A 25,169-nucleotide genomic window follows, 5' to 3' on the forward strand; every position below is an offset into this window, starting at 1 on the left:
TTCTTTTATGTCTGTTTTTTTTTTTTTTTTTTTCTGTTAACGTTCTCTATTACATGTACCAAGCCTGTAAAAATATGTGCCGGCATACTATACACAGATACAGATAGTTCAAAACCATACCTGTCTATTAAAGAGTGAGACTTTCATGTACATGTACCGTTAGAGTAATTGTAAAATACCAGTCACGTTTGTAGTTGCCACATGTTTGTGGGATTCCTCAGGTGCAGTTTACTAGTAACCTGGCTGTACTTTTTAATGGTGTAGGTAACCACTATTGGTCATTGTGCAGTTCACTCACCCCACCACCACCCCCCTTTCTTTTCATGCAACCTTTTACCTTCTTGTATACATCTGTGTACCTGGCCAACCCTTTGTCACCCCTCTCACCCAGCCCATCAGCCCCCCATCCCCTTGCTCCTACAATACCTATATGCACCTGTTTCCAATTGATCAAAAAAACACAGAAAACAAGTTCAGTATCTGCTGAGTTTACTTCTGCTTTCTTCAGCTTGGATTGTAGGTCATTTTGATTTGCTTTCGTTCATATGCCACAGATCCCTGGATATTATTGGTCTGTGTTCATATATGTGTACGGTATTAAGAGACTGAGAGTAATAATTGATGAACGCTGTGATGTGGCCAGCAGGCGGTTGACTCTCTGCTCAGATATACCATGGAATCTCGGCAGAAAACCTCTTACGGATGCTGGAGCGGTCTGTTTCTTGGCATTAAGAAGCTGTGCCGGAGAATGTATGCTTCCTTTTCCACACAAGGTATATATACGTACATGTAAATAATAACAGTTTTTGTGATTTGATTATAGGCTCCATGATGACAGGAGCTGTCAATTTTAGCCCTCAGTAGGGCCACATCCAGAGCCATTATAGTTCCAGAAAACATTAAAGCTCCCAAACTAATCAAGCTGTATTAAAACTAGTTTGTATACAGAGCAAAAGTGATGATGGTTTACCTATAAAAAGTTTAATTTTCAACAGATTTCTTTCATTCACAGACTTAAAAGCTCTCAGAAAGCACCATTTTTGTTGTGTTTTTCTTTATGTGTTAATATCACCTGAAGAGTTTCAGATCAGAATTTGATTTTGAAGACTACACTGGTTGGATTGGGCAATATCAGGCTACAGGATAGGTTAACAGAATGGATAGGTTTATCACTCTACACAGAATAATGCCTTCAGAACATGCTTGCATAAACACCTTGCAAAGGTGCGAAAAGTTTGAAAAATTACAGCATTTACATGAAGGCCTGTTATGTTAGCTTGTGTTTATCCTAAAATGCAAAGTCGTGCATGGAATTAGAAATGTAAGAATTCTGTTAGAGTGTTAAACGTGCGAGGTGGGCAGCTGAGTGGAGGGGTATTAGGATGTGTTATATATGTTCTATGTTTGAGGGGTTTTGCTATTTGACATGAGTCCTTTCGTCTTCATTTTCATTCCGTGATCAGTCTTGGCCTGCTACATCAGCAGAACGAAAGGTTTATTGTGGCATGCTATTGTTTTGTCATAGATTTAGCAAGAGTGTGAAATCAGACCCTCTCATGTCCAATGTTTTTTCCTCTTTTCCCTATCTCTCCCTTGTTAATTTGGTCAGAATAGGATGTCTCTTTGAGAAATATAGCCCTGATAAAAAAAGAGTACATTGTATTTGTACATGTGGTCTGATTTGTGACTGGCAATAATGTCCTTCACAGGCGGCGTACATTTATGCTTTGCATTTCATAAAATGCAGCCGATATTCAAAAATAACATCATCCTGACAACAACAACAACGACATTGTCAGAATTGCACATCGCTGTGAAAAATCGACAGGTTTCTGAAACTTACTTGAGAGTGTGTTCTTGGTGATGGAGTGTTAGCTATTAATGAAGGAACTAGAAGTGATGAATGTTCAGGAGCACCTTCCTACATGTACATGTAGTCAGACTGGTAATCAAGTGCATTCAGGTACTTTGGTTGAGACAAGGAACCTGTTGGAAAGCTGCCATGCTTTCTGGTGTTTCATTAATATATGAAGTAATTCCAATTTTCCTGATCGGCAAGTCTCTTGGCCAAATCTCAAGAAGAGGAATTTTCCTCCAATTGGTTGATTTCAGACTTCTTCATTTGTAATTTGAAAAACCAAAAGCTTCTGATTTCGGGAAGACAGATACTAGTAATTGATAATATAATGTTGGGTAGGGTAAAGTATTTAAGACTTCTTTTTTTTTTCAGAATTTTCCGATGCTTTTCTGACCGTCAGTTAAGAAGGATGTACACTCAGTATGTCTGATTGATTGTCAGTATTACAATAACAGATTGGGCTGAAAAAATTTAATTTGATTGGTGTCTTAATTAGGTCATATTTCAGAGTACTAAGCCATTGCATTCACACACATTGTACCACAGAAATCACGCTTCTTGTTGTGGATATATATGTATGTACATAGTAAACATGACCAGAATCAGTTTTTGTCCACTTTCAACAAAAACAGAACCTGATAAAGCTGTTATAAAGTTAGTACAATCGTAATGCATTGCTTATTAGGTTTTCATCATAAGACTTTGCTTTACCTAAAACCAGATTTTTATGACTTCAGAGAAACCAGGGTCTGGATTACTAATGGCCTTTTTGCCTCATATTCATTGATTTTATTACTGTGTTTCGCATAGATAGCATTTCTCAAGCGACACATTTTGCTCGATTCTGGCTGATTCAACCACCCTATGTGACCACTTTAATCAGTTTGTTTTGTGAAGCTATGTTAATTTCTTATCAGAAAAACTTGAGTGTTAGTGTCAGAAATATCATTTTAAGCCCTGTAATGTGGTTCTGAATGTGCATTTTTACAAACAAAACTCTAGGTGAAAAGACCCAGGAGCCTCTCACCAATGCGGTCACTGGGAGTTCAAGTCCAGCTCATGCTTCCCTTCTCTCCGGCCGTAAGTGAGAAGGTCTGCCAGCAATCAGATGAAAGAGCTTCAAAACTTGTTAGCAAATATCATCTTTGATACTTTTTTGGATTTTTTTTTTCAAGAGAAAAGGGTATTTGAAAAACATTTTGTATGGTGGGTATTTGGGGCCAACTTTTGGTATTCATCGTTGTTGCATAATAATGTTCCAAATAAGGACATGATTCTTGTCTGTAAATTTATTTGAATGTAAATTTGTTGTTTATATCAAAACATATACATTTAACCTAAATTGTGATAATATTTATGAACATATTATAATATAAATTTGAGGTTTAATGCATTTCTTAGCTGATAAGAACAAATTCTGATAAAGTATTTATCGGACCTATATGACATCCTCATTTATGACATTATTGAACATAGGCTATAAATACCAAAAGGTGGTCCCAAATATCAACCATACAAAAGTTATTTTAAAATGTCTTTATCTCCTTAAGGAAAAATCGGAAAAAATATTGAAGACCACAATTGGAAATAACTTTTCGCACTCTTTCATCTGAACTTTGTCAATTTTATGTTTTCTCAACCTTTAAACATATTCTGAGGCCTGATAAAATTATACTTTATGTGAAGTGCTGAAATTGGCCAACCCAACCTGTGTAGTTTTGCCTCAAAAATTCGATTGAAAAAGGTGCATAAGTTGCGCTGAAAATTACTCTTTCATGTGCAAAAAAGTGGAAGAATGACAGTATACATGAATGTATGTGTGGTACAGTGTCGATATCCTGTTTTATTGATTAAAAAGATTTGGAATTTAGACATCTGCTGTCTTATCAACGCTGACCATAAAATTCGTCCATGATTTTAATGCCCACTTTTCCTGATTCTGAGAGCTCTGTTGATTTTAGAAAGATGTTTTGAGGTTTGCTTGGAACATGGGAAGATAATTCTGTTGGAAAACTGTAAGTTTCAGCACCAAAAATAGTATTTTTTGACATTTATTTGTCTCTAAAAATGCACTCTTGTGGGCGAAATTTTAGGTCATTTAGGGTAAACATGCACGCATGTATTTTCTTATTGTATTCTCAAATCTGGTTGACCTACATACATGTATACCTGTATTGAAACATCATAGCTTCATGTACATATGTACAGTATTGTGGGAACACTGCATCTGTCAGTGAGAAGTTTGCAACCATTTCTAGCTCTGTGATGGAAGGTGTACAGTTAAATGAATTTGTAGGACCAGGTCCTTTTCAGCATGGAAATGTGCACGGTTTATTATCTGTCGCTTACTTTTAAATGGGAAGGATGTGGATTCATGAATTTCAAAAGCAAAAGAAAATCATGAAAGAAAGCATTTATCTCATAATGTGCATATATACTAATATGTCATATTTCAACTTTTCAGGGATAAGACGTGAACTTGCAATACTGTAATGTTAGTTTGTTTTTACCTCGTTGACTAAGACCATGTCGCGCGGTGTTTAACAGTTCTCGATGATGCGCCCAGTGCAACTTTCAGTACAATTTTTGCACCGTCTGCATTTAAGTTGGGAGACAAAAACGACATTGGTTGTTCCAACCCATTGGGTTGTCCAATTTCAGGGCTTCACAGAAAGTATAATTCCATCAGACTACACAGACTAGTGCCCTTAGAATATGCTTAAATAAACGGCTTGCGAAAAGGTTGAATATTTATAGTAGCACTCTCAACTGCAAGTATTACTTGCTGCAAAAATGAAAATGCTTTGCTCTTGATAGTTGAGGTATATGTACATTCATACTGTACAACTTGTTTTTTTTTTGGGGGGGGGGGGGTGGGGGGGGGGGGGAGGTGGGTTAGTCTGTTGTACATCAGCTGTCTGGTGTCAACACATCATGATTTTTGATTGTGCAGCATGTAAATAGTGGTACATGATAATTACATGTATGTTATTTTTAATAGTCTGGCCAACATTTTGCCTGTGAAATACAACACACCAGCCACTGGTAATCATAATTACCCATCTTATCATACTGTGTATGTGTACAGTACATCATTTGTTAGTGCTGCGTCATATACACGTACATGTAGGTAAAGTATTAGAATGGCGTGGTGTTCAAATAAATGAACAAATGGTTTGTAAGTGGAATATTGATTTATCAACCGAATTAATACATCAGCCAAATGTTTAGTAAAGTTGTGATTGTTCTTTTTTGTGCTTTTCCAGGCTCGACCACAATAGCGAAAAAGCCACGAGGGCATCGTTTTTTAAACTCCCTGTTGTGTTGTTTACGGAAGAAGAACAACAACAACAACACCCCTGTGCCTCCTGCTCCCGAGGAAAATGGAACCGTGGGAAATGTGAGTGCCCTCATGTATTAATGTCCTCATTAATGGGAAACGATCTATTAATGTTCAAATTAATGGGAAATCATCTGTATTAATGTCCTCATTAATGGGAAGTCTATTGATGTCCCATGTACCTTAAATCCACAACGAACTTTAGACTTTAGATGCAATTTGAAAACATAATTCCTGTGTTTTCGATTTGATTGGGGTTATACATATGTGTCATACTCTATTAAGATTTTGAAAACCACAATGTATGGTTCATGTAGAGAAATAAGTCTTGTTATGCATCTGTGTCGAAACATGTATGTGGTCAGAGCTGTCCAGGAGTTAAGGCATGTTAGGCTTGTATTTGAAAACACCTCGTAAATCAAATTCACATAAACTTTTCTCGTAAACCATGTCACTTTATTGCACTGTAAACCAGGATAATTAATTAAAAAAAGTAACATGATATCTGAAATAACCCATTTGTACTGATCTGTTGTCATGAATTGTTCCGTGGATCCTAGTTTAAAGTTGTCAACAACTCACAAATAGCCAGTATTTCTCTATTTGGCAAGGGTTACACATGTCGGATTGTCCCCAATAGCACAGAAATCATTTTTTGTGTCATTTTCATAGTGATTTTATGCATAAATATCGTATAAAAAAGTGCTATGGTGGCTGAAAAGGTTGAAGATTTGCAGTAGATGAGAGCCCTGTGAACCACTGACCCTCAACTGGCCTTCATTGGTTGAGGGCTGATGGGCTGACATTGGTTTGAGTTGAAAATCTTCCATGGAATTGTTCTCAGAATTACAGCGTAACCAGATTTAACAATCAAGAACAGGTTCTTTTTTTTTTTTTTTTTTTCTATTGAATTTTAAGCCATGAATAAGAAGCTAGTTGTTTTCAAAACAGCTGGCATGACAAGGGTGGACCTCATGTCTGCTTCAGGGTGGGGTGATTTTATTCAGGTGATCACAGATGTGAAATGTTCGTATAGTGTGTTTGCATAAGCACAGCTGCAAACGGTCATATCTTAATACCAGGCTGTAGATCAATACTGTTAGTTTTTAACTTAAATGACTCATTCAGGATTAGGAGGACAAGCATTGTGTAAGATGTAGCCATTCACCTAATAGCAGAAGGTGTACCAGAAAGAAGTATAGTGGCTTTGTAAATTAAAGACATGAATGTCAGAAGTGATAAAGGGGGGAAAATAATGGCCAAACCATCTTGATCTAGAGGTTTGTCAAGTACATGTACCTAGTAAAATGCTATAGTTTCTTGCGAGCTCTTATTTTTCTCTGAGCTCTTATTTCCCTCAAGGCCTTAGTTTCCTCTGAACCCTTAGTTTCCTCCAAAAACTTAGTTTCCTCTGAACCCTTAGTTTCCTCCAAACCCTTAGTTTCCGACTAGACCTTGGTTTCCTCCGAGTTCTTAGTCTCCTCCAAACTCTGTTTCCTATCACTATCCTGAGTACCATCTTCTGTAAATAAAATATTCCGTAATATAATATATTCCGATTATGCGGAAACATCAGTGTCACCAGCTTATGAGGACCAGTCAAGCAACAATAACGGCAAATAACTTCACAAGGTTGGCTGCGCTAGGCTGGCGACATTGGCATTCTGTATTATCGTAAATGCTCTTTGGTGTGGGGCAGCGAGGACACTATGAAATTGGGGATCAGAAAAATTCTACAGTGTATTTCTTCCTTGAAACCATTCCTCTCTATCTTGTAACTTTGTTCCACTCTAGTTTCCTCCAACCATAAACCTGATGACCATCATAAAATTAAAAATTATAAAACACCATCAGTCAGTCAGTCAATCAGTCTTTGTTATAATAAAAGCTTGTTGTAATATTCTGTTATTTGTTCTTTGCTTCTGCTTTAGACTGGGGAGAAGTACCTCATTCCTCCTGTTTGTTGTATTGTTCTGTTATTTGTTCTTCGTTTCAGACCGGGGAGAAGTACCTCCTTCCTCCTGTTTTACATCAGGACATGACCAAAAAATGTGTGGTCATAGACCTTGATGAAACTTTGGTACATAGCTCATTCAAGGTCAGTCACCTTCTTGTTCTCCTTGGTTCTAATCCAGATGTACATATATGTATGTATCTGACTTGTGTAGAGAAAAATTGTAGCCTCTCATCTCAAACCTGAAGGTTACATTATAACCCTGCATTGAACAAAATTTATAAAATGCAACCCAAAATGATTTCTGAGAGCTTTTTAAGTCTAATTGAAAGAAATTTGAAAGTAAACTTAACTTTCCAATGATAAACCATCATATTTTTTGTTCACTTGTTAATACAGCTCGTTAAGTTCTGGAGCCCAAATGTTCTCTGGAACTAAAATGACCGTGTACATGGACATGCATTATTCTGATTGGTCAGAAATAACCTAGTCACAAAAATTGTTTGAAGTGAGCTCACATTCTATTGATCACTGACCTGAAACTGCCATAAATCTGTTATTTTTTTAGCTTCTTTAGCTCGAAATAAATTTACAGCAGATTGATTGTAGTGGAAGGAAAGGAACGCATTGCAACAGTGCTTCTGATCATACTCAGCATGGCTGCTGCTATTTTGGTCAACCTTTCCCAAAGCTGATAAAAACTAAGTGCTTAGGTCAGAATATAAATACATGTAGATTAGGCATCATTCCTCGTAGTTTGATGATTTGCCAGTATAATGACCGAGATTTATCTCGGCGAAAATAATCAATTTGACAGGCTGATGCGTTAACACCAAAAAACAATTAAAAGATGAAATTCTAAACATGAAAAATGTTTGAAACATTGCATGCTCTATGATGTTTACTGAAGTGGTAACTTTGCTGGCAATGTTCCAAAAGCTGTTTGACATGCACCTGCAGCATGTTTTCACTGTGTACACTAAATACAAAAGAGTTGAGGAAATAGGGTATATCCGTTTTTGGATGGAACATGTGTCACATGATAGTCCGAGCTTGAAGCTCAGAAAAACAACAACGGCTGAATTAGGAATTCAACTTTCCTGAATTACATAATTATTTATTTATTTATTTGATTGGTGTTTTACGCTGTACTCAAGAATATTTCACTTATATGACGGCGACCAGCATTATGGTGGGAAGAAACCGGGCAGAGCCCAGGGGAAACCCACAACCATCCGCAGGTTGCTGGCAGACCTTCCCACGTACTCATGAATTACTGTTCTATGTGTGCTCATACTACAGTCATACAGGCAGCCTGAATACAGCAGTTCTAATTTAGTGGGTTCTAAGAGTTTTCGTTTCATGGGACAGAATAGAGGCCAAGGGCATCTATGTACAGAATTGGAAGAATTGTGAAAAACCTTACTTCAAGTACTGTAAGTGTAAAATATGTTTTAAAAAATGCATTCTTAAGAGGCGAAGAAAGGTTTTGGCGCTGAAAATTAATTTTTCCAGTAGGATATCATCCTAGTTCCAAATGAATCTCGGAATACTTTTCTGAAATCAGTAGAGCTGTCAGAATTGGGCCAAGTAGGTAGCTTGGTGACTGGACGGAGTTTTGAGTTTCAAATATGGTACGTGAATATGATGCAATTGCAATTTTTATCTGTGGTGTGCATGTGCATGGATTGGAGTAACATCAAACATGGCAATGTTAGCTCTGCAGTAAAAGGTTACATGTACATATAGGTAATGTCTGTAATAAATCCTGATCAGTGGCTACATGCAGGATCAATTTTCTTCACTAATAGTATGTGTATCTGAAAATGATGCGCAGCGCGTTATAGAATTAGACAGCTTTGAACACAGACAAAGCCCTTTGCATACATCTAGAGTCCTTTGCATGCAATTAGAACCCTATACTTGCAATTAGAACCCTTTGCTTGCAATTAGAACCCTTTGCATGTATTCAAAGCCATTGTACATGTAGATGTCCCTGTGTTGGAAGCTGTGTTTATATCGGCAATGTTGCCGCAGGAGCAAGTGTATGTCTACGCATACACACGTACATGATAGACAGCTAGGTCAGGTCAGCAAGGCTTGAAATCGCCTTTTTGGCCAAGGTGCTGTTGATCTGTTTACAGAGAGGTTCCCTATTGGTTATTGATTTGTTGTTGAGAGCCTTGGTACTGAGGCTCTGTACTGGGGGAGACCACCTGTGGCTCCTGTGATTGAGGCTCTCTACCAGGAGGGAGCAACCTGTTGCATTCGTGAGACTGAGTTTCATGGTGGCACTTTTGTGGTGTTGGATGAAACCGGCTGAAAACAGCTGGCCTTCCATTAGTATGGCAATTGTCACACGTGAGAAAATCCACTAGTTATTTGTACTGGCTGACAGCTGTTGGTTTATTTCAGACACTCTGGTTATCTCAACGATCTATGAATCTGATCACAGTTGTGTAGGTGGAAAATTTATTGCAAGGTTCCTAATCTTGATGTGTTTTTCTTTTTTTTAATATTTTTTCAGCCTATCAGTAACGCAGACTTCATAGTTCCTGTGGAAATAGACAGTACTATACATCAGGTGAGTGTAAGGCGTAAACTCACCACTAAAGGCACCTGTGGAATGCAAGCCCCTGCTACAGCTAAACGTAACGTTCGCCAGGGGGGCAATACTCTGTGTATATCTGTCCTAACTGTTTATAGTAAAGAATCATATGAAAATATTTCTGGATCCGAATGCCTATCCAGATCTCCACCAAAATTTAATGGGTTTATTGTTAGCCCAAGGGCAACCTGGGCACAAAATTTGGAATCACTTTTTCCATGATGTTGCTGACAGGTAGACAGACAGACTAAGTAGTAGAAGCATAAGTTCCCTGATACTAAGGTAACATAAGTTCCCTGATACTAAGTTAATTATGGCAAAGCACAGTCATATTTCATGTAACCATCACAAGCGCTTGTGAAAATCATACCTGAAATTTTTTTTTCTTTTTAACACAATAAATTTAGTCGAAGATATAAAGTATGCAAGATTATGCAAGTGGTATATTTTATGGGAAGAAAACAAAATGCATATACCTGTTTTGGTTAGATTATTACAAGAAGGAAGAAAATGTGAAGGCGGGAAAAATCTGATTGAATATCTGTGTATCTCTGTCGCTCTGTTTCTCCCTCCTCTCTCTGATTCTGTGTTTTTATTTATTGGATTGATGTTCTACGCCATACCCAAGAATATGTCACTTATACAACCAAAATGCCAGCATTATGGTGGGAGAAAATCAGGCAAAGCCCGGGGGGAACCCACGACCATCTGCAGGATGCTGCTAGACCTTCCCACTAACGGACGGAGAGGAAGCCAGCATGAGCTGGACTTGAACTCACAGCAGCCACATTGGTGAGAGGCTCCTGGGTCATTACTAGCGCACTTACCAACTGAGCCGCAGAGGCCCCCCCACCCCCCCCCCCCCCTCTGTCTCTCTACCTCTCTATCTGTCTGTCTGTGACACCTTTGTTTCATTTTCACTGGGCATTTTGAGTGACTGATTTTCACTTCAATAGGAATTTCTTATTGCTTTCCGAAAAGCATGGTCTCTTGACAGGAGCTTCAGGTAGGGGAGGGAGGTACTGTTGCATCTAGGCTAATGTGTGTTGACACTGAGTGTGTATTCTGATGAGAGAGTGAGTGAGTGAAAGTTTTAACGTCGCTTTCAACAATATTTCAGTTTTATCGCGACAAGTATTCTGATGAAATCAACATGACAGTTGTAAGGAAAAATCAGCATAGGTGAGACCTCCAATTATGACCGATACGGGGGTGATATACAGATGCTATATGCACATAATTTTCAGGAGCCCTGACGATTTCCAGATTCCCATCAACTGTAAAATTCTTAAATTCTTCTGGATCGTTTTCTACAGGTGTATGTCTTAAAGAGGCCTTATGTAGATGAGTTCTTGGAGAAAATGGGCGAGCTATTTGAGTGTGTACTTTTCACAGCCAGTTTAGCAAAGGTAAGGTTCAAAATGAGAGAACTTGCTTTGCCCGGAGTAACTCCAGAAAACAAATGTCTCCTTTTGACTTAATATTTCAGTAAACATTTTATAGAGTTGAAGTGAATCTTTTTTGCTCTTCTTGTATTTTATGTAAAACTATTCATTGGAACACAAAGCTGTCTATAAATGTTTTTTTTTTTCTGTTTTGGTGAGTTTTGCTCATGCACCAGAACGCAGTTTCCATTTGGAATCGTGCAAAGTGGTTTACTTTTGACCTTTCAGTATGCTGACCCAGTTGCTGACCTCCTGGACAAATGGGGTGTTTTTCGAACCCGGTTGTTCCGAGAGTCCTGCGTCTTTCATAGGGGAAATTATGTGAAGGTGAGATACCGAGTAGGGGAAATTATGTTATGGCAGGATACAAACTAGAGGAAATTATGTGAAGGTGAGATACAGAATAGGGGAAATTGTGTCAAGGTGAGATACAGAATAGGGGAAATTATGTCAAAGTGAGATACTGAATGAGGTTATTATGTCAGAGTGAGATGCAGAATGGGGGAATTACGTCATGGTGAGATACAGGAAAGGGACATTATGTCAAAGTGAGATATATAATAGGGAAAATAATGTCAAGATGAGATACAGAATAGTGGAAATTATGTCAAGGTGAGATACAGAATAGGGGAAATTATGTCAAGGTGAGATACCGAGTAGGGGAAATTATGTTATGGCAGGATACAAACTAGAGGAAATTATGTGAAGGTGAGATACAGAAGAGGGGAAATTATGTCAAAGTGAGATACAGTATGAGGTTATTATGTCAGAGTGAGATGCAGAATGGGGGAATTACGTCATGGTGAGATACAGAAAAGGGAAATTATGTCAAAGTGAGATATATAATAGGGAAAATAATGTCAAGGTGGGATACAGAATGGGGGAAATTATCTCAAGGTGAGATACAGAATGCAGGAATTATGTCAAAGTGAGATACAGAATAGGGGAAATTACATCAAGGTGATGGCCAAGGGGGCTAGCATGTCAGTGCGGCGCAATGACACAGGAGCCTCTCACCAATGCGGTCGCTGTGAGAAAGTCCAGCTCATGCTGTACGTGGGAAAGTCTGTCGCAACCTGCAGATGGTCATGGGTTTTGCCCGGTTTCTTCCATAATCCCAGCCACTGTCATACAAGTGAAACATCCTTGAGTACGGAGTAAAACACCAATTGAATAAATAAAAATTAAAACACCTAGGTGAGATACATATTTTGGGGAAATTAAGTCCAGGTAATGTGATTTTTGGAGGGGTGACAAAATAATTAATGTATGCTTCACCATGTCCAAACACTCCAGTCGTACATGGGGAATTCTGGCAGCACCCTGCGAATGGATTTACCCCGGGCTCGGCCTGTTTTCCTCCCATTGCTGACCGTCATCGTATAAGTCAAATATTCTTGAGTACAGGGTAAAACACCAATCAAATAAATAAATCAACCCAAATGCCTATCCCATGAGAAAAGGAGTGAGTGAGTGCTTGGGGTTTAACGTCGTACTTCATGAGAAAAGGAAAGAAAAGTGCTGGGCGAGTAATGAAGACATGGATTTGTTTTCTGTTTCAGGATTTAAGTCGGTTAGGCCGGGATTTAGGTCAAGTGGTCATTGTAGATAATTCTCCAGCCTCCTATATCTTCCATCCGCAAAACGCTGTAAGTTGTTTTTACTCATCACATAAAGTCTTTCAAGAAAGAGGCTAATTAATATTATAGTACATGTTAGTAAGCGTCACAAAGATAACCAAAGTGCATAGCTTATCATATTACTCTAGCCTCAGATACCCAAAGTGCATAGCTTATCATATTACTCTATCCTCAGATATCCAAAGTGCATAGCTTATCATATTACTCTAGCCTCAGATACCCAAAGTGCATAGCTTATATTACTCTAGCCTCAGATATCCAATGTGCATAGCTTATCATATTACTCTAGACTCAGATACCCAAAGTGCATAGCTTATCATATTACTCTAGCCTCAGATATCCAAAGTGCATAGCTTATCATATTACTCTATCCTCAGATATCCAAAGTGCTTATTTTTAAATCCTCAACAAATTCAACCACAGACATATTGCATGTTTATTACTCATATTACTCTAGCCTCAGATACCCAAAGTGCATAGCTTATCATATTACTCTAGCCTCAGATACCCAAAGTGCATAGCTTATCATATTACTCTAGCCTCAGATATCCAAAGTGCATAGCTTATCATATTACTCTAGCCTCAGATATCCAAAGTGCATAGCTTATCATATTACTCTAGCCTCAGATACCCAAAGTGCATAGCTTATCATATTACTCTATCCTCAGATATCCAAAGTGCATAGCTTATCATATTACTCTAGCCTCAGATACCCAAAGTGCATAGCTTATCATATTACTCTAGCCTCAGATATCCAAAGTGCATAGCTTATCATATTACTCTAGCCTCAGATATCCAAAGTGCATAGTTTATCATATTACTCTAGCCTCAGATATCCAAAGTGCATAGCTTATCATATTACTCTATCCTCAGATATCCAAAGTGCTTATTTTTAAATCCTCAACAAATTCAACCACAGACATATTGCATGTTTATTACTCATATTACTCTAGCCTCAGATACCCAAAGTGCATAGCTTATCATATTACTCTAGCCTCAGATACCCAAAGTGCATAGCTTATCATATTACTCTAGCCTCAGATACCCAAAGTGCATAGCTTATCATATTACTCTAGCCTCAGATATCCAAAGTGCATAGCTTATCATATTACTCTAGCCTCAGATATCCAAAGTGCATAGCATCATATTACTCTAGCCTCAGATATCCAAAGTGCATAGCTTATCATATTACTCTAGCCTCAGATACCCAAAGTGCATAGCTTATCATATTACTCTAGCCTCAGATACCCAAAGTGCATAGCTTATCATATTACTCTAGCCTCAGATACCCAGAGTGCATAGCTTATCATATTACTCTAGCCTCAGATACCCAAAGTGCATAGCTTATCATATTACTCTAGCCTCAGATACCCAGAGTGCATAGCTTATCATATTACTCTAGCCTCAGATACCCAAAGTGCATAGCTTATCATATTACTCTATCCTCAGATATCCAAAGTGCTTATTTTAAATCCTCAACAAATTCAACCACAGACATGTTGCATGTTTTGGCATATCAGAGGAATTTCATTTAATCTGGATGGGTTATTTCATGCTTTCTGTGATGTTCATGATATGTGACTGTACCTGTACAAAAACATTTTTTTTTTTATGAATTTCGAATATTTTATCTGTATTAGTCAAATTTGTTGAGGAACTCACCAAATGAGAGGACCTGCCAACCTACATATCAGGGGATGGTTCTGTTGTGTAGCCAGGCTATTTTATCATTTTGTTGTGGAACCCACCAAATGAGACGACCTGCCAGTCTACATATCAGAGATTGGTTCTGTTGTGTAGCCAGGTTATTTACCATTTACTTAAGGAACCCAACAAACGAGAAAACCTGCCAGCCTACATATCAGAGATTGATTCTGTTGTGTAGCCAGGTTATTTTATCATTTTGTTAAGTAACCCACCAAATGAGACAACCTGCCAACCTACATATCAGGGGATGGTTCTGTTGTGTGGCCATTATTTTATCATTTAGTTAAGGAACCCACCAAATGAGACGACCTGCCAGCCTACATATCAGAGATTGGTTCTGTTGTGTAGCCAGGCTATTTTATCAGTTTGTTGAAAAATTCACCAAATGAGACAACCTGCTAGCCTACATATCAGAGATTGGTTCTGTTGTGTAGCCAGGTTATTTTATCAGTTTGTTGAGAAATTCACCAAATGAGACAACCTGCCAGCCTACAAATCAGAGGATGTTTCTGTTGTGTAGCCAGGTTATTTTATCATGTCTGTGAGGACTTGACCAATGGGTTTTAATCTTCAAAATGTTCTCAAACATGTCTTCAATTTTCATCTAAAGGTACGTTTTCCTAAAAGTTTTTGTTGAGGATGTAGTACAGCTTTTTGGAAATATTTAACCACACACCTAAAACAGATTGTGATTGACAAGGAAAAGTTTGCTGTGGTTTATCTTTGGAATGCGTTTATTTTGTTTCCGGGTAAGAAATATGACAAATACACAGAGAAAGAGTCACAGGTGTAATGAACGAACATAGAAAACAACTGGGAACAACTGTCATTGGTCAGCCCCATTCAAACAGTGTGATTCAGCCGACCACTACAAAATAGAATGGTATAAAATGGTATTTTCTTATTTCCAAGAGGCTTATCTCATATCTACAAGTTTCATTGTGGGAATGAGGCTATCAGTCAAATCATTACAAACTGTTTGTTTTTGTTTTCTCGTCACAGGTCCCGGTGGCATCGTGGTTTGACGATATGTCCGACACAGAGTTACTCGACCTTTTACCATTCTTTGAAAACCTGTCGAAAGTGGACAATGTGTACACTGTGCTCAAAAACGCGAACACGACGAATGCAGGGACGTAACAGCTTACCCGCTATCTCCTCGTATTTCAGCGGGGTTCTGTGCTCGGACTCTCTCTTGAGGTTTTGTACCCCGCAGGCATTATGCAAACGATTACCCATAGTTCTTTGATTAGAGCTGTACCCATTATGTCGTGGCACCATGGAGAATATATATATACATATATATATATGCACGCACATATGTATATATACATGTACATTCATGTATGTATGTATATAAATGCTATTTATGTATGTATATATGTGTTACAATGGGATGTGCGTCTGTTTACATGTGCGTGTGCTCGTCTGTGTGCCTATAGCACAATGTTTTAACCGGCGCACAAGTCAACCCTGGCCCTTGCAACTTCATCGGTTTTATGGAAGGAGTAGGATTTTTAAACGAGTTGTGTAGACCTGTACATTGAAGAGGGGCGGGTGCAAGCACATGAGTGAAGGGAGATAACTCTGTGCATGCTGGAAGGTGAGCCCTGCTGATTTATCTGTATTGTTTTACGGGTCCTAAACTTTTCGTCATAGGCACAGGGAAAGAGAGAGATGGACAGAAAGAAATCACCATGATGTGATGGATTTTGGTACGGTTGTGAGGATACTAGGGAAAATTCTGGAATGGGGAAAAAAACAAAAACTGTGCGAACTGATCCAAACTTTGATGAAAATTATTATTCTTGTAATATAAATTTCAAAAGTGTAAAGTTTTAGGATTACAAAATTGGCACCAGTATGCTTCCCTGCTGACTGCCTTCAAGTGGACTCAAAAACCACCAACCGTGATGATGATGGAACACTCCAATGGAAGATGCAATAATCAAAGAATGCACCTGTTACCTGTTTCTTTAGAGAGTTATTTTGTTTCTTTTTCTTTTGTTAAGAAAGATGTTATTGTTTTTGAGGTCTTCTGGTTATGCGATTGTCATTTAAATTGTTTCTAAAAAACTTGCACTTGCACGAAGTCAGAGAATGAAATTATGATTTTGTAATCTTTGCTTAACCTAAATTAGGGCAAGGTAATTTGGTGTTTAATTATAACAGTGAGACTTTGTCAGTGTAAAGACCTGCTTACCCATTGTTTAGGCTGTAGCTGTAATTGACCCTCCCTATGTCACTCTTGTGGAGTGTTTCTTCTTTGGATTTATTTTTGTGTGTGTGGACAGACTGTTGAAAGCTGCCATTTCTTCTTGACACAGGCATTATTCGAAGAAACTAACTATTTTGTGATCTATTGTTTTCCGTGATAATTCAGGGGATTTTGTACACTTGCATGTATTTCAGTAGCAAGGTACTTTGTTTTACTCAATTGCAATGGGAGTTTGGAGAGTGTCAAATGATCATTCTTGCACGGCATTCTAAATACAAGTATCTTAGTTGTTGCTGTTTTTTTTGTTTTTTTTGTTTTTTTTTTGAATTTAAGTTTTGAGTGTTTTTTTAATAGCCATTATTTGCACACTTATTACGCTCAAAACTAGTTTTATTCCCACGGTAGATTGCCATTTTTCCATTGAATACAGATGTATAGGTGATAAACACAGAGCATGAAGCACAACTGAGAAGTTAATCAGTTATTCAGATTCAATCATTTGAGAGTGTAATATGGATCAGTTATATTACGTTACTCAGGGGACCAAGTCATACTCCTGTGAAAACTGGTCTCAAGCCGTGTAATTTTCTGGCCCCTGTGATTTATTTGCATGTAGATTATCACTGTGGTGGAATGGTTTATATCAAAAATTGAGACTAGCTTGTTACAGGCAGACTCCCTTAAGATTGCTTGTTTCCACATCATTTTGAATGGAAAACATTCTTGAAAGACGAGAATTTAAAGATGTTGCAGTTGACCAGAATGTGAACAAACATGTTTGCCAGATCAGCCCTTGCTGCATTTTTGCTTAAGTTTTCGTTCGTCCTTAACGACTATATTTTAATTGCACGAAGATCGTAGAAATGTGAAAATTTAATTTCTCCTCCCCACAAGTTTTATCGTACGGTTTTAACACCTAAATTTTATCTGGAAAAACGTTTTGTTTGTGAATGTTTTATTCATTCAGATGTCTGTTTTTGTTGTGTTCACATGCCAACTGTCTGTGGGTGTTTAAGTGTTTCAGAGGATTTCTGGTTGATCTACATGCACAGTATATGGGAAGGCCTCTAGGCATTAGACCTAAATTGGTGTGAAAGTCTTCAGCTCTTGCTGTCTTTGCGACATCAGTGGAGTTTTTTGTCTGTAGATTTTAAGCCGCAGAAGAAAGTGGTAAATAATTTGCATCACAGTGAGTAACTGCCCTTCAGGTGAAGTTTTTTTTAAAACAGAATACAGCCTTCTTCTGTTGAGGGCTCTTGAGTTCAGTGTGAAGACTGACTTCTTCTGTTCAGAGCTCCCAAATTAGGTATGAAGACAGCCATTTTCTGTCGAGAGCTCTCAAGTTAGGTAGCCTTCTTACTGAGGGCTTTTGGTTCAACGTGAAGACGGCACACGTCTGTTGAGAGCTCCCAAGTTCAGTGTGAAAACAGCCCTTTGTTGAAGGCTCCTTGGTGTATTGTGAAGATAGTACACTTCTGTTGAGGGCTCCTGGATTATGTATGAAGACAGAGCTCTTCTTCTGTTGAGAACTCCTGTGTTGAGTGTAAAGACAGCCTTCTCCTGTTTAGAACTCCCAAGTTTATAGGTATGAACACATGCCTTCTTTGCTGAGGGCTTCTGAGTTTGGTGTAAAGACGGCCTTCTGCTGAGGGCTCCTGAATTCATTGTGAAGACAGCCCACTTGTTTTAAAGGGACTGTAGGGCTGCATCTATGTAGCAGAGGCTCTCTAGGGGTGGGGTCATGGTTAGTGGTTGAGGGTACAGAGGGAGGGGGGGGGGGGCCTGTAGAGATATGCCACACTTGTATAAAGCTATTGTCACAATAAATCACTACCAGAATCACTATTTTTGCTACCTGCTGTCCAGTAATTCTCCCAATTGTACAGCGTTTGTTATCCCCTCTTTTATCTAAAAATTGTTAACCATTCATTATTGTTATTGACTATTTTCTTCTCTGAATATATGGGACAGCCTCTGTCCTATGGCTGTGTGGCTGTATGGCTACATCATTATATGTATATATTATACATAAGATTGTTACCACTGATTTGTTCAGGAAAACTATGTACAGCATGTTTTTTGTCAACTGAAATTTGTATATTGTTAGGACGAGAAAGTTACGAAGAATACTGATGCACACAAAAAGCCATAGAAACTTCATGTTCAACATGTCAACCGCATTAATAACATGTAAGAAAGACAAAAAAAAAAAGAGAGAGAACCTGTGACATACCACCGTAATAAATACACTGTAATATAATTTGTTCTTTTTTTAATGTTTGAATCCTAGGTTGTGTCGTGATATAATTGTTTATCATGGGTATGGCAGGGATAACAACCTGACTAGCTTAATGGTTTTAGCGTTTTATTAAGCTTGTGTTCACAGTTACAGTTGCTGATTTGCAGGTCCGCTTTTCAAGCTTTACATAAAAAAAAAAAAGGCTGAAGGCTTGAAACACTTCAGTTGACCCAGCGACATGATTTTTTTTTTTCAATGTTTAACTTAACATGGATGTTTTTTTTTTTTCAATGTTTAATTCATCGTGGATGAATAGGTCCTTACTCTATGGTGGCAAATTGAAATTAAGTTTTTGTTAAAAAAATTTTTTTTGTTTGTTTATTTTTTTTTTTTGATTAATACAGGGAGATATACATTTCAAATTCCTGTGTTGATCAAGTGGGTTGTGTATTTAGGATCTTATACAAGTTTGATATAAAGTAAACAATAATTACTGGTCTGTTTGCAAATAGCATCTGCAGTACTTCAGCACATTATTTTGGAAGTTCCTTAACTGTTTACCCGAAATGTGCACAAGGCTCTTTTTGCTTTTAACTTTCATGTCATTTGTGTTATTTTGCTTGTAAAAAAAAAAAAAATTAACAAATTGTTTATTACACACTGTTTTAGAACGTGTATTATTATTATTACTATTATTATGCGGTACTATTATGTGGTACTATTATGTGGTACTATTACATATGCCTACCACATCATTTTGTATCTGTTTTAGATCTTTTAGCAATATGCTAACGGTTGATTCATGCTAATGCTGTTATCTTACTGGCGGTGTAATTGTCTTATGCTTAAGTTAGGATTTGCATTAATCCAATAATCATGTTAATCCAGAGCAACAGAAATTAGCCACATATTTATTCTGCACCTTTTATTTGTTGTCTGCCTGCTCTGCTAGAGTTACCTCCTCTTCATGGAGGATTACTCTCCCTTGAATAACCATCAGTTTTCTGTGAAAAAAATTCAATGTAGATGCATTAAGTTTGATCATAAAAATATGATTGCTTATTTTTGTGGAAACAAAGACATGAAAAGCACTCCTTTTTTTTTTGGCAAATTTAATACAATGTTTGAGCATTTTTGTACTGAAGTTGAAAATGTCATACCGTGGACAACTTTTTTTTTCTTCTTTTTTTGAAAATTTGTTTTCCATCAATAGAGTTGGGATTTCAAGTTAAGAATGTTTCAATTGAAAAACTGTGCATGATCAGTGCCACTTCTGCTGAGGTTTGAATGTGTCTATAGCACTTAAGTTGTCCAGCTTACTAAGATCAGAATATTGTATTATTTCCATTTTAAAGGGCATTCTTAAACTTTGCAATTAATTACTGTCTCAATCCTTCTGTAGGCTTTGATTATTATATTTATATGCATTGTCCTAGAAGAAGACATTAACAGCTTGCATTGTATTAGACTTCCATACCCACACTGATTACAGCAGGGGAGGTGATATAAGCCCAGTACCTTTACCAAGCCAGAAATGTTTTTATTTATGTACACCATTGTTGATATCTTCAGTTAAGCCTTCAGCGATCAGTCTTGATTAATTCATGCGGTCGGTGAAATGCCGTATTTGACCTAAACTTTTCATCCAGGCCAGAGTTACTGATTTTGCGTAATTCTAAGTTTCAGTGCATACAGAAAGGTGATTTAAAGTTTTTTGAAAGCTCAGTTGATATCCTACCGGAATTGCGTAAGTTTCAGCAGGAAAAGTAATACTTTCTGATCTTTGCTTGCCTCTGAAAATAATGTTTTGGTCAGGTGGGGATGGGGGGGGGGAGGGGTAGATTTTTATTTGCAAATGCTGTACTGTTAGTGGTTTTTTAGTGGTATTTCGTTGATTTACACCAGCCGTAGAAGACTGTCTATGCAACTGTATCTCTGAACACTCAATTTGGTGACACTAAATTACAAATCCCATGATGAGAGACAGTTTTAACTTTTTAACTCTTTTTTTTTTTTTTTTTTTTTTTTTTGTTTAATAAAAGTGAGGTCTAACAAAATAGCCAATAACAAATAGTAGTGGTGAAAATGATTAACTTCAGGTGATACTTTGAAAAGCTTTGGAGCTAACTCAGAAATGCAATTATAGCATTCATGGAGCACACTTTATGTACCTCTAACTTCAATCAGGCTGGTTTAATAATTTCATTGTATTTTTTACCAACATAACATACTATAAAGTTGGGATAAAATCCTCTTAAATCTTATGTGATTGAACTTATTAAAAGGAATGAAATTATTTGAACTTGAAGATTTTTGACCGACTGTCTGTACTAGTTTATACAGCATGTTGATTAGTTGGTGAAGAAGTCCGTGATTTTTCGAGATAATTACGATAATATTAGGAAATGGCTAGGTTACTGTGCAGAACCTGTTATACCACTCTGCCAGTGAGGTCCCTGGTATATTACTATAAGCATATCTGTAAAGTTCTGGCATTGAGAGACAAATACCTTTGATGTACCCATGATTATGTTTGCATAACATGGCTTGTCATTTTGATTTTTAGGGTTGAAACGGTAAGTAAAAAATCATTATCATTCTGTACTACAATGAAATAAATGTTTAAAGTTTCTATTTTATGCCATGTAAAGGCAGGTAAATTATTGACCTCTGAAATTTAGCCCGTTTTTTTTTTTTTTTTTATGCAATGTGCTGGCTTTTAATTCATTGAAGCTTTTTTAACAGTGTGTTCCACCTTGACAGGTTTTTTTTTTAGAGTGCATGACAAACCAAAGAATGATATGGATTTTAAGCACCTTAGCACTTTGACATTGTCGTATGATTTTAATTTTTTTTTTCTTTTTAATTAACTGTTTTATGTCTTTGTGAGCCTGGTTGCCATGGTAATGGCAAGAACATTGTATTTTGGGACACTTAAGCTCCTTAATACATTATATAGACACATACTGTAATAATTCATTGTGTATTTTTTTTTTTTTTTACTGTACCCATTGTAATCTAAAATACCGTAATTTACACAACACAAGGTGATGTATTCCTTCATATAATTGATACAGTTACTGACTTCACACAAAAGAAAACAATCCCAGGGTCATGCAGAGTTGACATACAGCGGCATGTGTTTTTGTGTGTTTGTGTGCAGATAAAAGAACGTTGACATGTCTTACACAGTTACCCTTGAGGGGTCACCAGGGCATGGAGTTGTCCCCCTTTGTCCTAGATGGGGCCTATATACACGTTCTGATTGTTCCCCCTGGCTTTTGTATTATAACTTTTTTTGTACTTGATATAAGGGGAGATAATCGGGTGATGGGTTTGACCATGAGCAGCGATTACTGTACAAGTATTCTCTCTCCCACATTTAAATATACCATCAAACCAAATTAAAGTGCTTCATTATTTTACACCTGCTGGTGTCTCTCTTTTTTATTTCTTCTCTTATTTCTATTCTGTTTCTTACCTAAAAGGGTTAAAGAATGCTTCAGGGAGCAGGACAGGATATTTATATGTTTGATCGTAGTGTAATGCCATATGTAAGAATGTTTCCACTTGTGCGATGGCAACCAGTTGTATATATGTGAAGGAAACTGGAGAGCTCCACACGTAAGTCAACCACCAACCTTTGGCGACTTGCTGGCAAACTCTAATATATGACAAGTTGTCTTAGTGGAAGTCAAGTGGTCTCTAGTAAACTGCATGCAAGCCAACACAAAAGCAATGCGAACACTTTTTCACTACTTTAAAGGCCTCAAGAATAATTCCCGCTTGGGAATCTAGAAATTCCATGTCTGACTAAGAATGGGATTGAACCCATGTCTTTTTCGGGGATAATCTGAGGTCAGGTTTTATAAGTACAGTACTGGTTAATTTTGTTCACGTTCATGATGCTGGTGAACAGTCATTCACCTGTATGATGACATTGGAGGAACTGTGGCAGAAGCAGTGGGAAAATGGAATCCTTGGCTAATACAAATGGCAGATAGCACCATTTATGTCAGCTGTCTGACAAACATCGGACTTAAACCACACTGGAAGAGGTGGATGTGAACATGTGAATCAAGCTCGGCAACACCACCCACCCCCACGCCACGCCATTCTTCAAGTTACGAGTGCTTTTTCCACACGGCTACCATATGTTTGGATTATTATAAGGTGAACCTTGATAATTTATAACAGGGACAATAATAATGGAGATGCCAAAGTTGTATACAATCCTTGTTAATTTACCTCAAGGACAGTGGAAATTGGATTACATACTCCTGGCAGCGCATGTGCTGCTCTCTACATCCACTTTACATTACTACCACCATTAGCAAATGTTGTACAGTGATCTTGAACAAAGCCGAGGTGACTGGCGTCACGGTGATGAGACAAGAATTTAGTTGTAATAGAATAATATACACATGTATTCCGTTATCTAAAGTACGCACCACACCCGAAACAATTTTATTGATGAATACTGATCATAAATATAGTTCTGCATGATGACACTGATGATCAGGCTAAGCCTGATCAAGCCTACGTGCGTCGCACAGGCGCCCAAGGTCAAGCTACTCAGGTGGTGGTAGTGATGTACAGCGAATGCAAAGAGTATGATTCCTTTGATCACTTATCAGTGGACTGATTTGTGTACTGAAGAGTTTTTAGTTTTGGAGAAACTTGTAGCTCACACCTGGTTGTAACTCCTATCCTTTCCAGTGTGATGCAAGAAAGGAATTTTTCACGTGTAAAGAGAACTCGGGGTGTATGCCATTTTGGTAGAGGACACATGTCCAGTGGCATATTTCATTTTGAGACCACCTGATTCGAGCATTGTTGACAGGAAATTGTCCACATGTGAAGTTATTTAGAGTTTGGAGATTGTTATATGTGATCACAGGAAAGCTCTGTCCTGTTCAAGAATGGATGAATGAATGATGATGGCTTAATGCCAAATCGGCAATATCTCAGCCATGTCGTGAGGATCCTGTTATAGAGGTGAAGGTCACGTTAACATATCTTCTCTATATACACTGTTCTAAATGGCTCTGTCCTGACAACTTGGCGTCCCATTTAGGTTACACATGCATAAAACAGGTGCAAGATTTGCCTCCGAACTGAGGTGTGAAGGAGTACTGATTGGTTAATACTGCCATACAGATATTTTCGGCGGCTGATGCACGATAAATTTCTGCAGAATTTCAGAATTTTGTCCGTTTTGGATAGAACTGAAAACTTTTTTGCCAATGTCACTTCCTACTAACACCCACCCCCCAGAGGTTACCAAGGCAAAAACGCTATGATAGGTTGATTCTTTGATATGCTGTAGAAAAAAATGTAAGCTGCACTTGGCTGTATGGCATGATACCACGCGAAAGTTAAGGCATATGTATTTTAGAGGTTGAAGTGGACAAATTTATGAAGTACAGTAGTAAGAAATATCAGTCTGCTCGTGTTACCTATTGGCGGTGTTCACACAATAAACAGAGAACAGGCTCAGTCGGTTTTATGAAGAACACTGTTTATTATGAATAGAAGGATTGGTTTTCAGACGGGATTGCTACAGTAACTTATTTGTGCTGTTCCTACATGAAGGAACAAAATCTTACTTAAAAACTTGTTGCTAATACGCCCCAAATTTACCTTATTTCTTCCAGTTCAAGGCAACATAAAACTGCATGAATATGTATCAATATTTATACACATATGTTCAAATCTATGTACAAACATTGACTTGGCCAGTAATGGTACACATGACTATATAATGTGACCGTAAATACATCAACAAAATTTACCTGGGCTGACCAATATTTGGGCTTTGTAATCAGTCTATGTTCAGAAGGCTAGAGAATTCCCCTTACAGATAAGGGCTTGTAATAATGTGTAGGCCTACAGTTCATAGGATTCCCCTTACAGACAACGGCCTGTACTAATGTGTACAGTTTATAGGATATCCCTTATAGACAAGGGCCTGTAATAATGTGTGTAGTTTATATGATTCCCCATACAGACAAGGGCCTGTAGTAATGTGTACAGTTCATAGGATTCCCCTTACAGACAAGGGCCTGTAGTAATGTGTACAGTTTATGGGATTCCCCTTACAGACAAAGGCCTGTAGTAATGTGTACAGTTTACGGGATATCCCTTACAGAGAACAGCC

General features: G+C 37.8%; 1 protein-coding gene across 1 annotated transcript in view; it reads left to right on the top strand.

Annotated features, from left to right (window-relative positions):
* Positions 1 to 16,946, top strand: part of LOC135464578 (CTD small phosphatase-like protein) — a 42,743-nt gene extending 25,797 nt beyond the window's left edge. Inside the window, exons 2-8 of the mRNA XM_064742010.1 lie at positions 5,125 to 5,258; positions 7,195 to 7,296; positions 9,680 to 9,736; positions 11,077 to 11,169; positions 11,434 to 11,532; positions 12,768 to 12,854; positions 15,555 to 16,946. Of these exons, the coding sequence (XP_064598080.1) occupies positions 5,125 to 5,258; positions 7,195 to 7,296; positions 9,680 to 9,736; positions 11,077 to 11,169; positions 11,434 to 11,532; positions 12,768 to 12,854; positions 15,555 to 15,692 (710 nt within the window). The 3' untranslated portion in view covers positions 15,693 to 16,946. The remainder of the gene's footprint in view (positions 1 to 5,124; positions 5,259 to 7,194; positions 7,297 to 9,679; positions 9,737 to 11,076; positions 11,170 to 11,433; positions 11,533 to 12,767; positions 12,855 to 15,554) is intronic.
* Positions 16,947 to 25,169: the final 8,223 nt, after the last annotated feature.

Source organism: Liolophura sinensis, chromosome 4, assembly GCF_032854445.1.
Source record: "Liolophura sinensis isolate JHLJ2023 chromosome 4, CUHK_Ljap_v2, whole genome shotgun sequence".
NCBI classification, from domain to species: domain Eukaryota; kingdom Metazoa; phylum Mollusca; class Polyplacophora; order Chitonida; family Chitonidae; genus Liolophura; species Liolophura sinensis.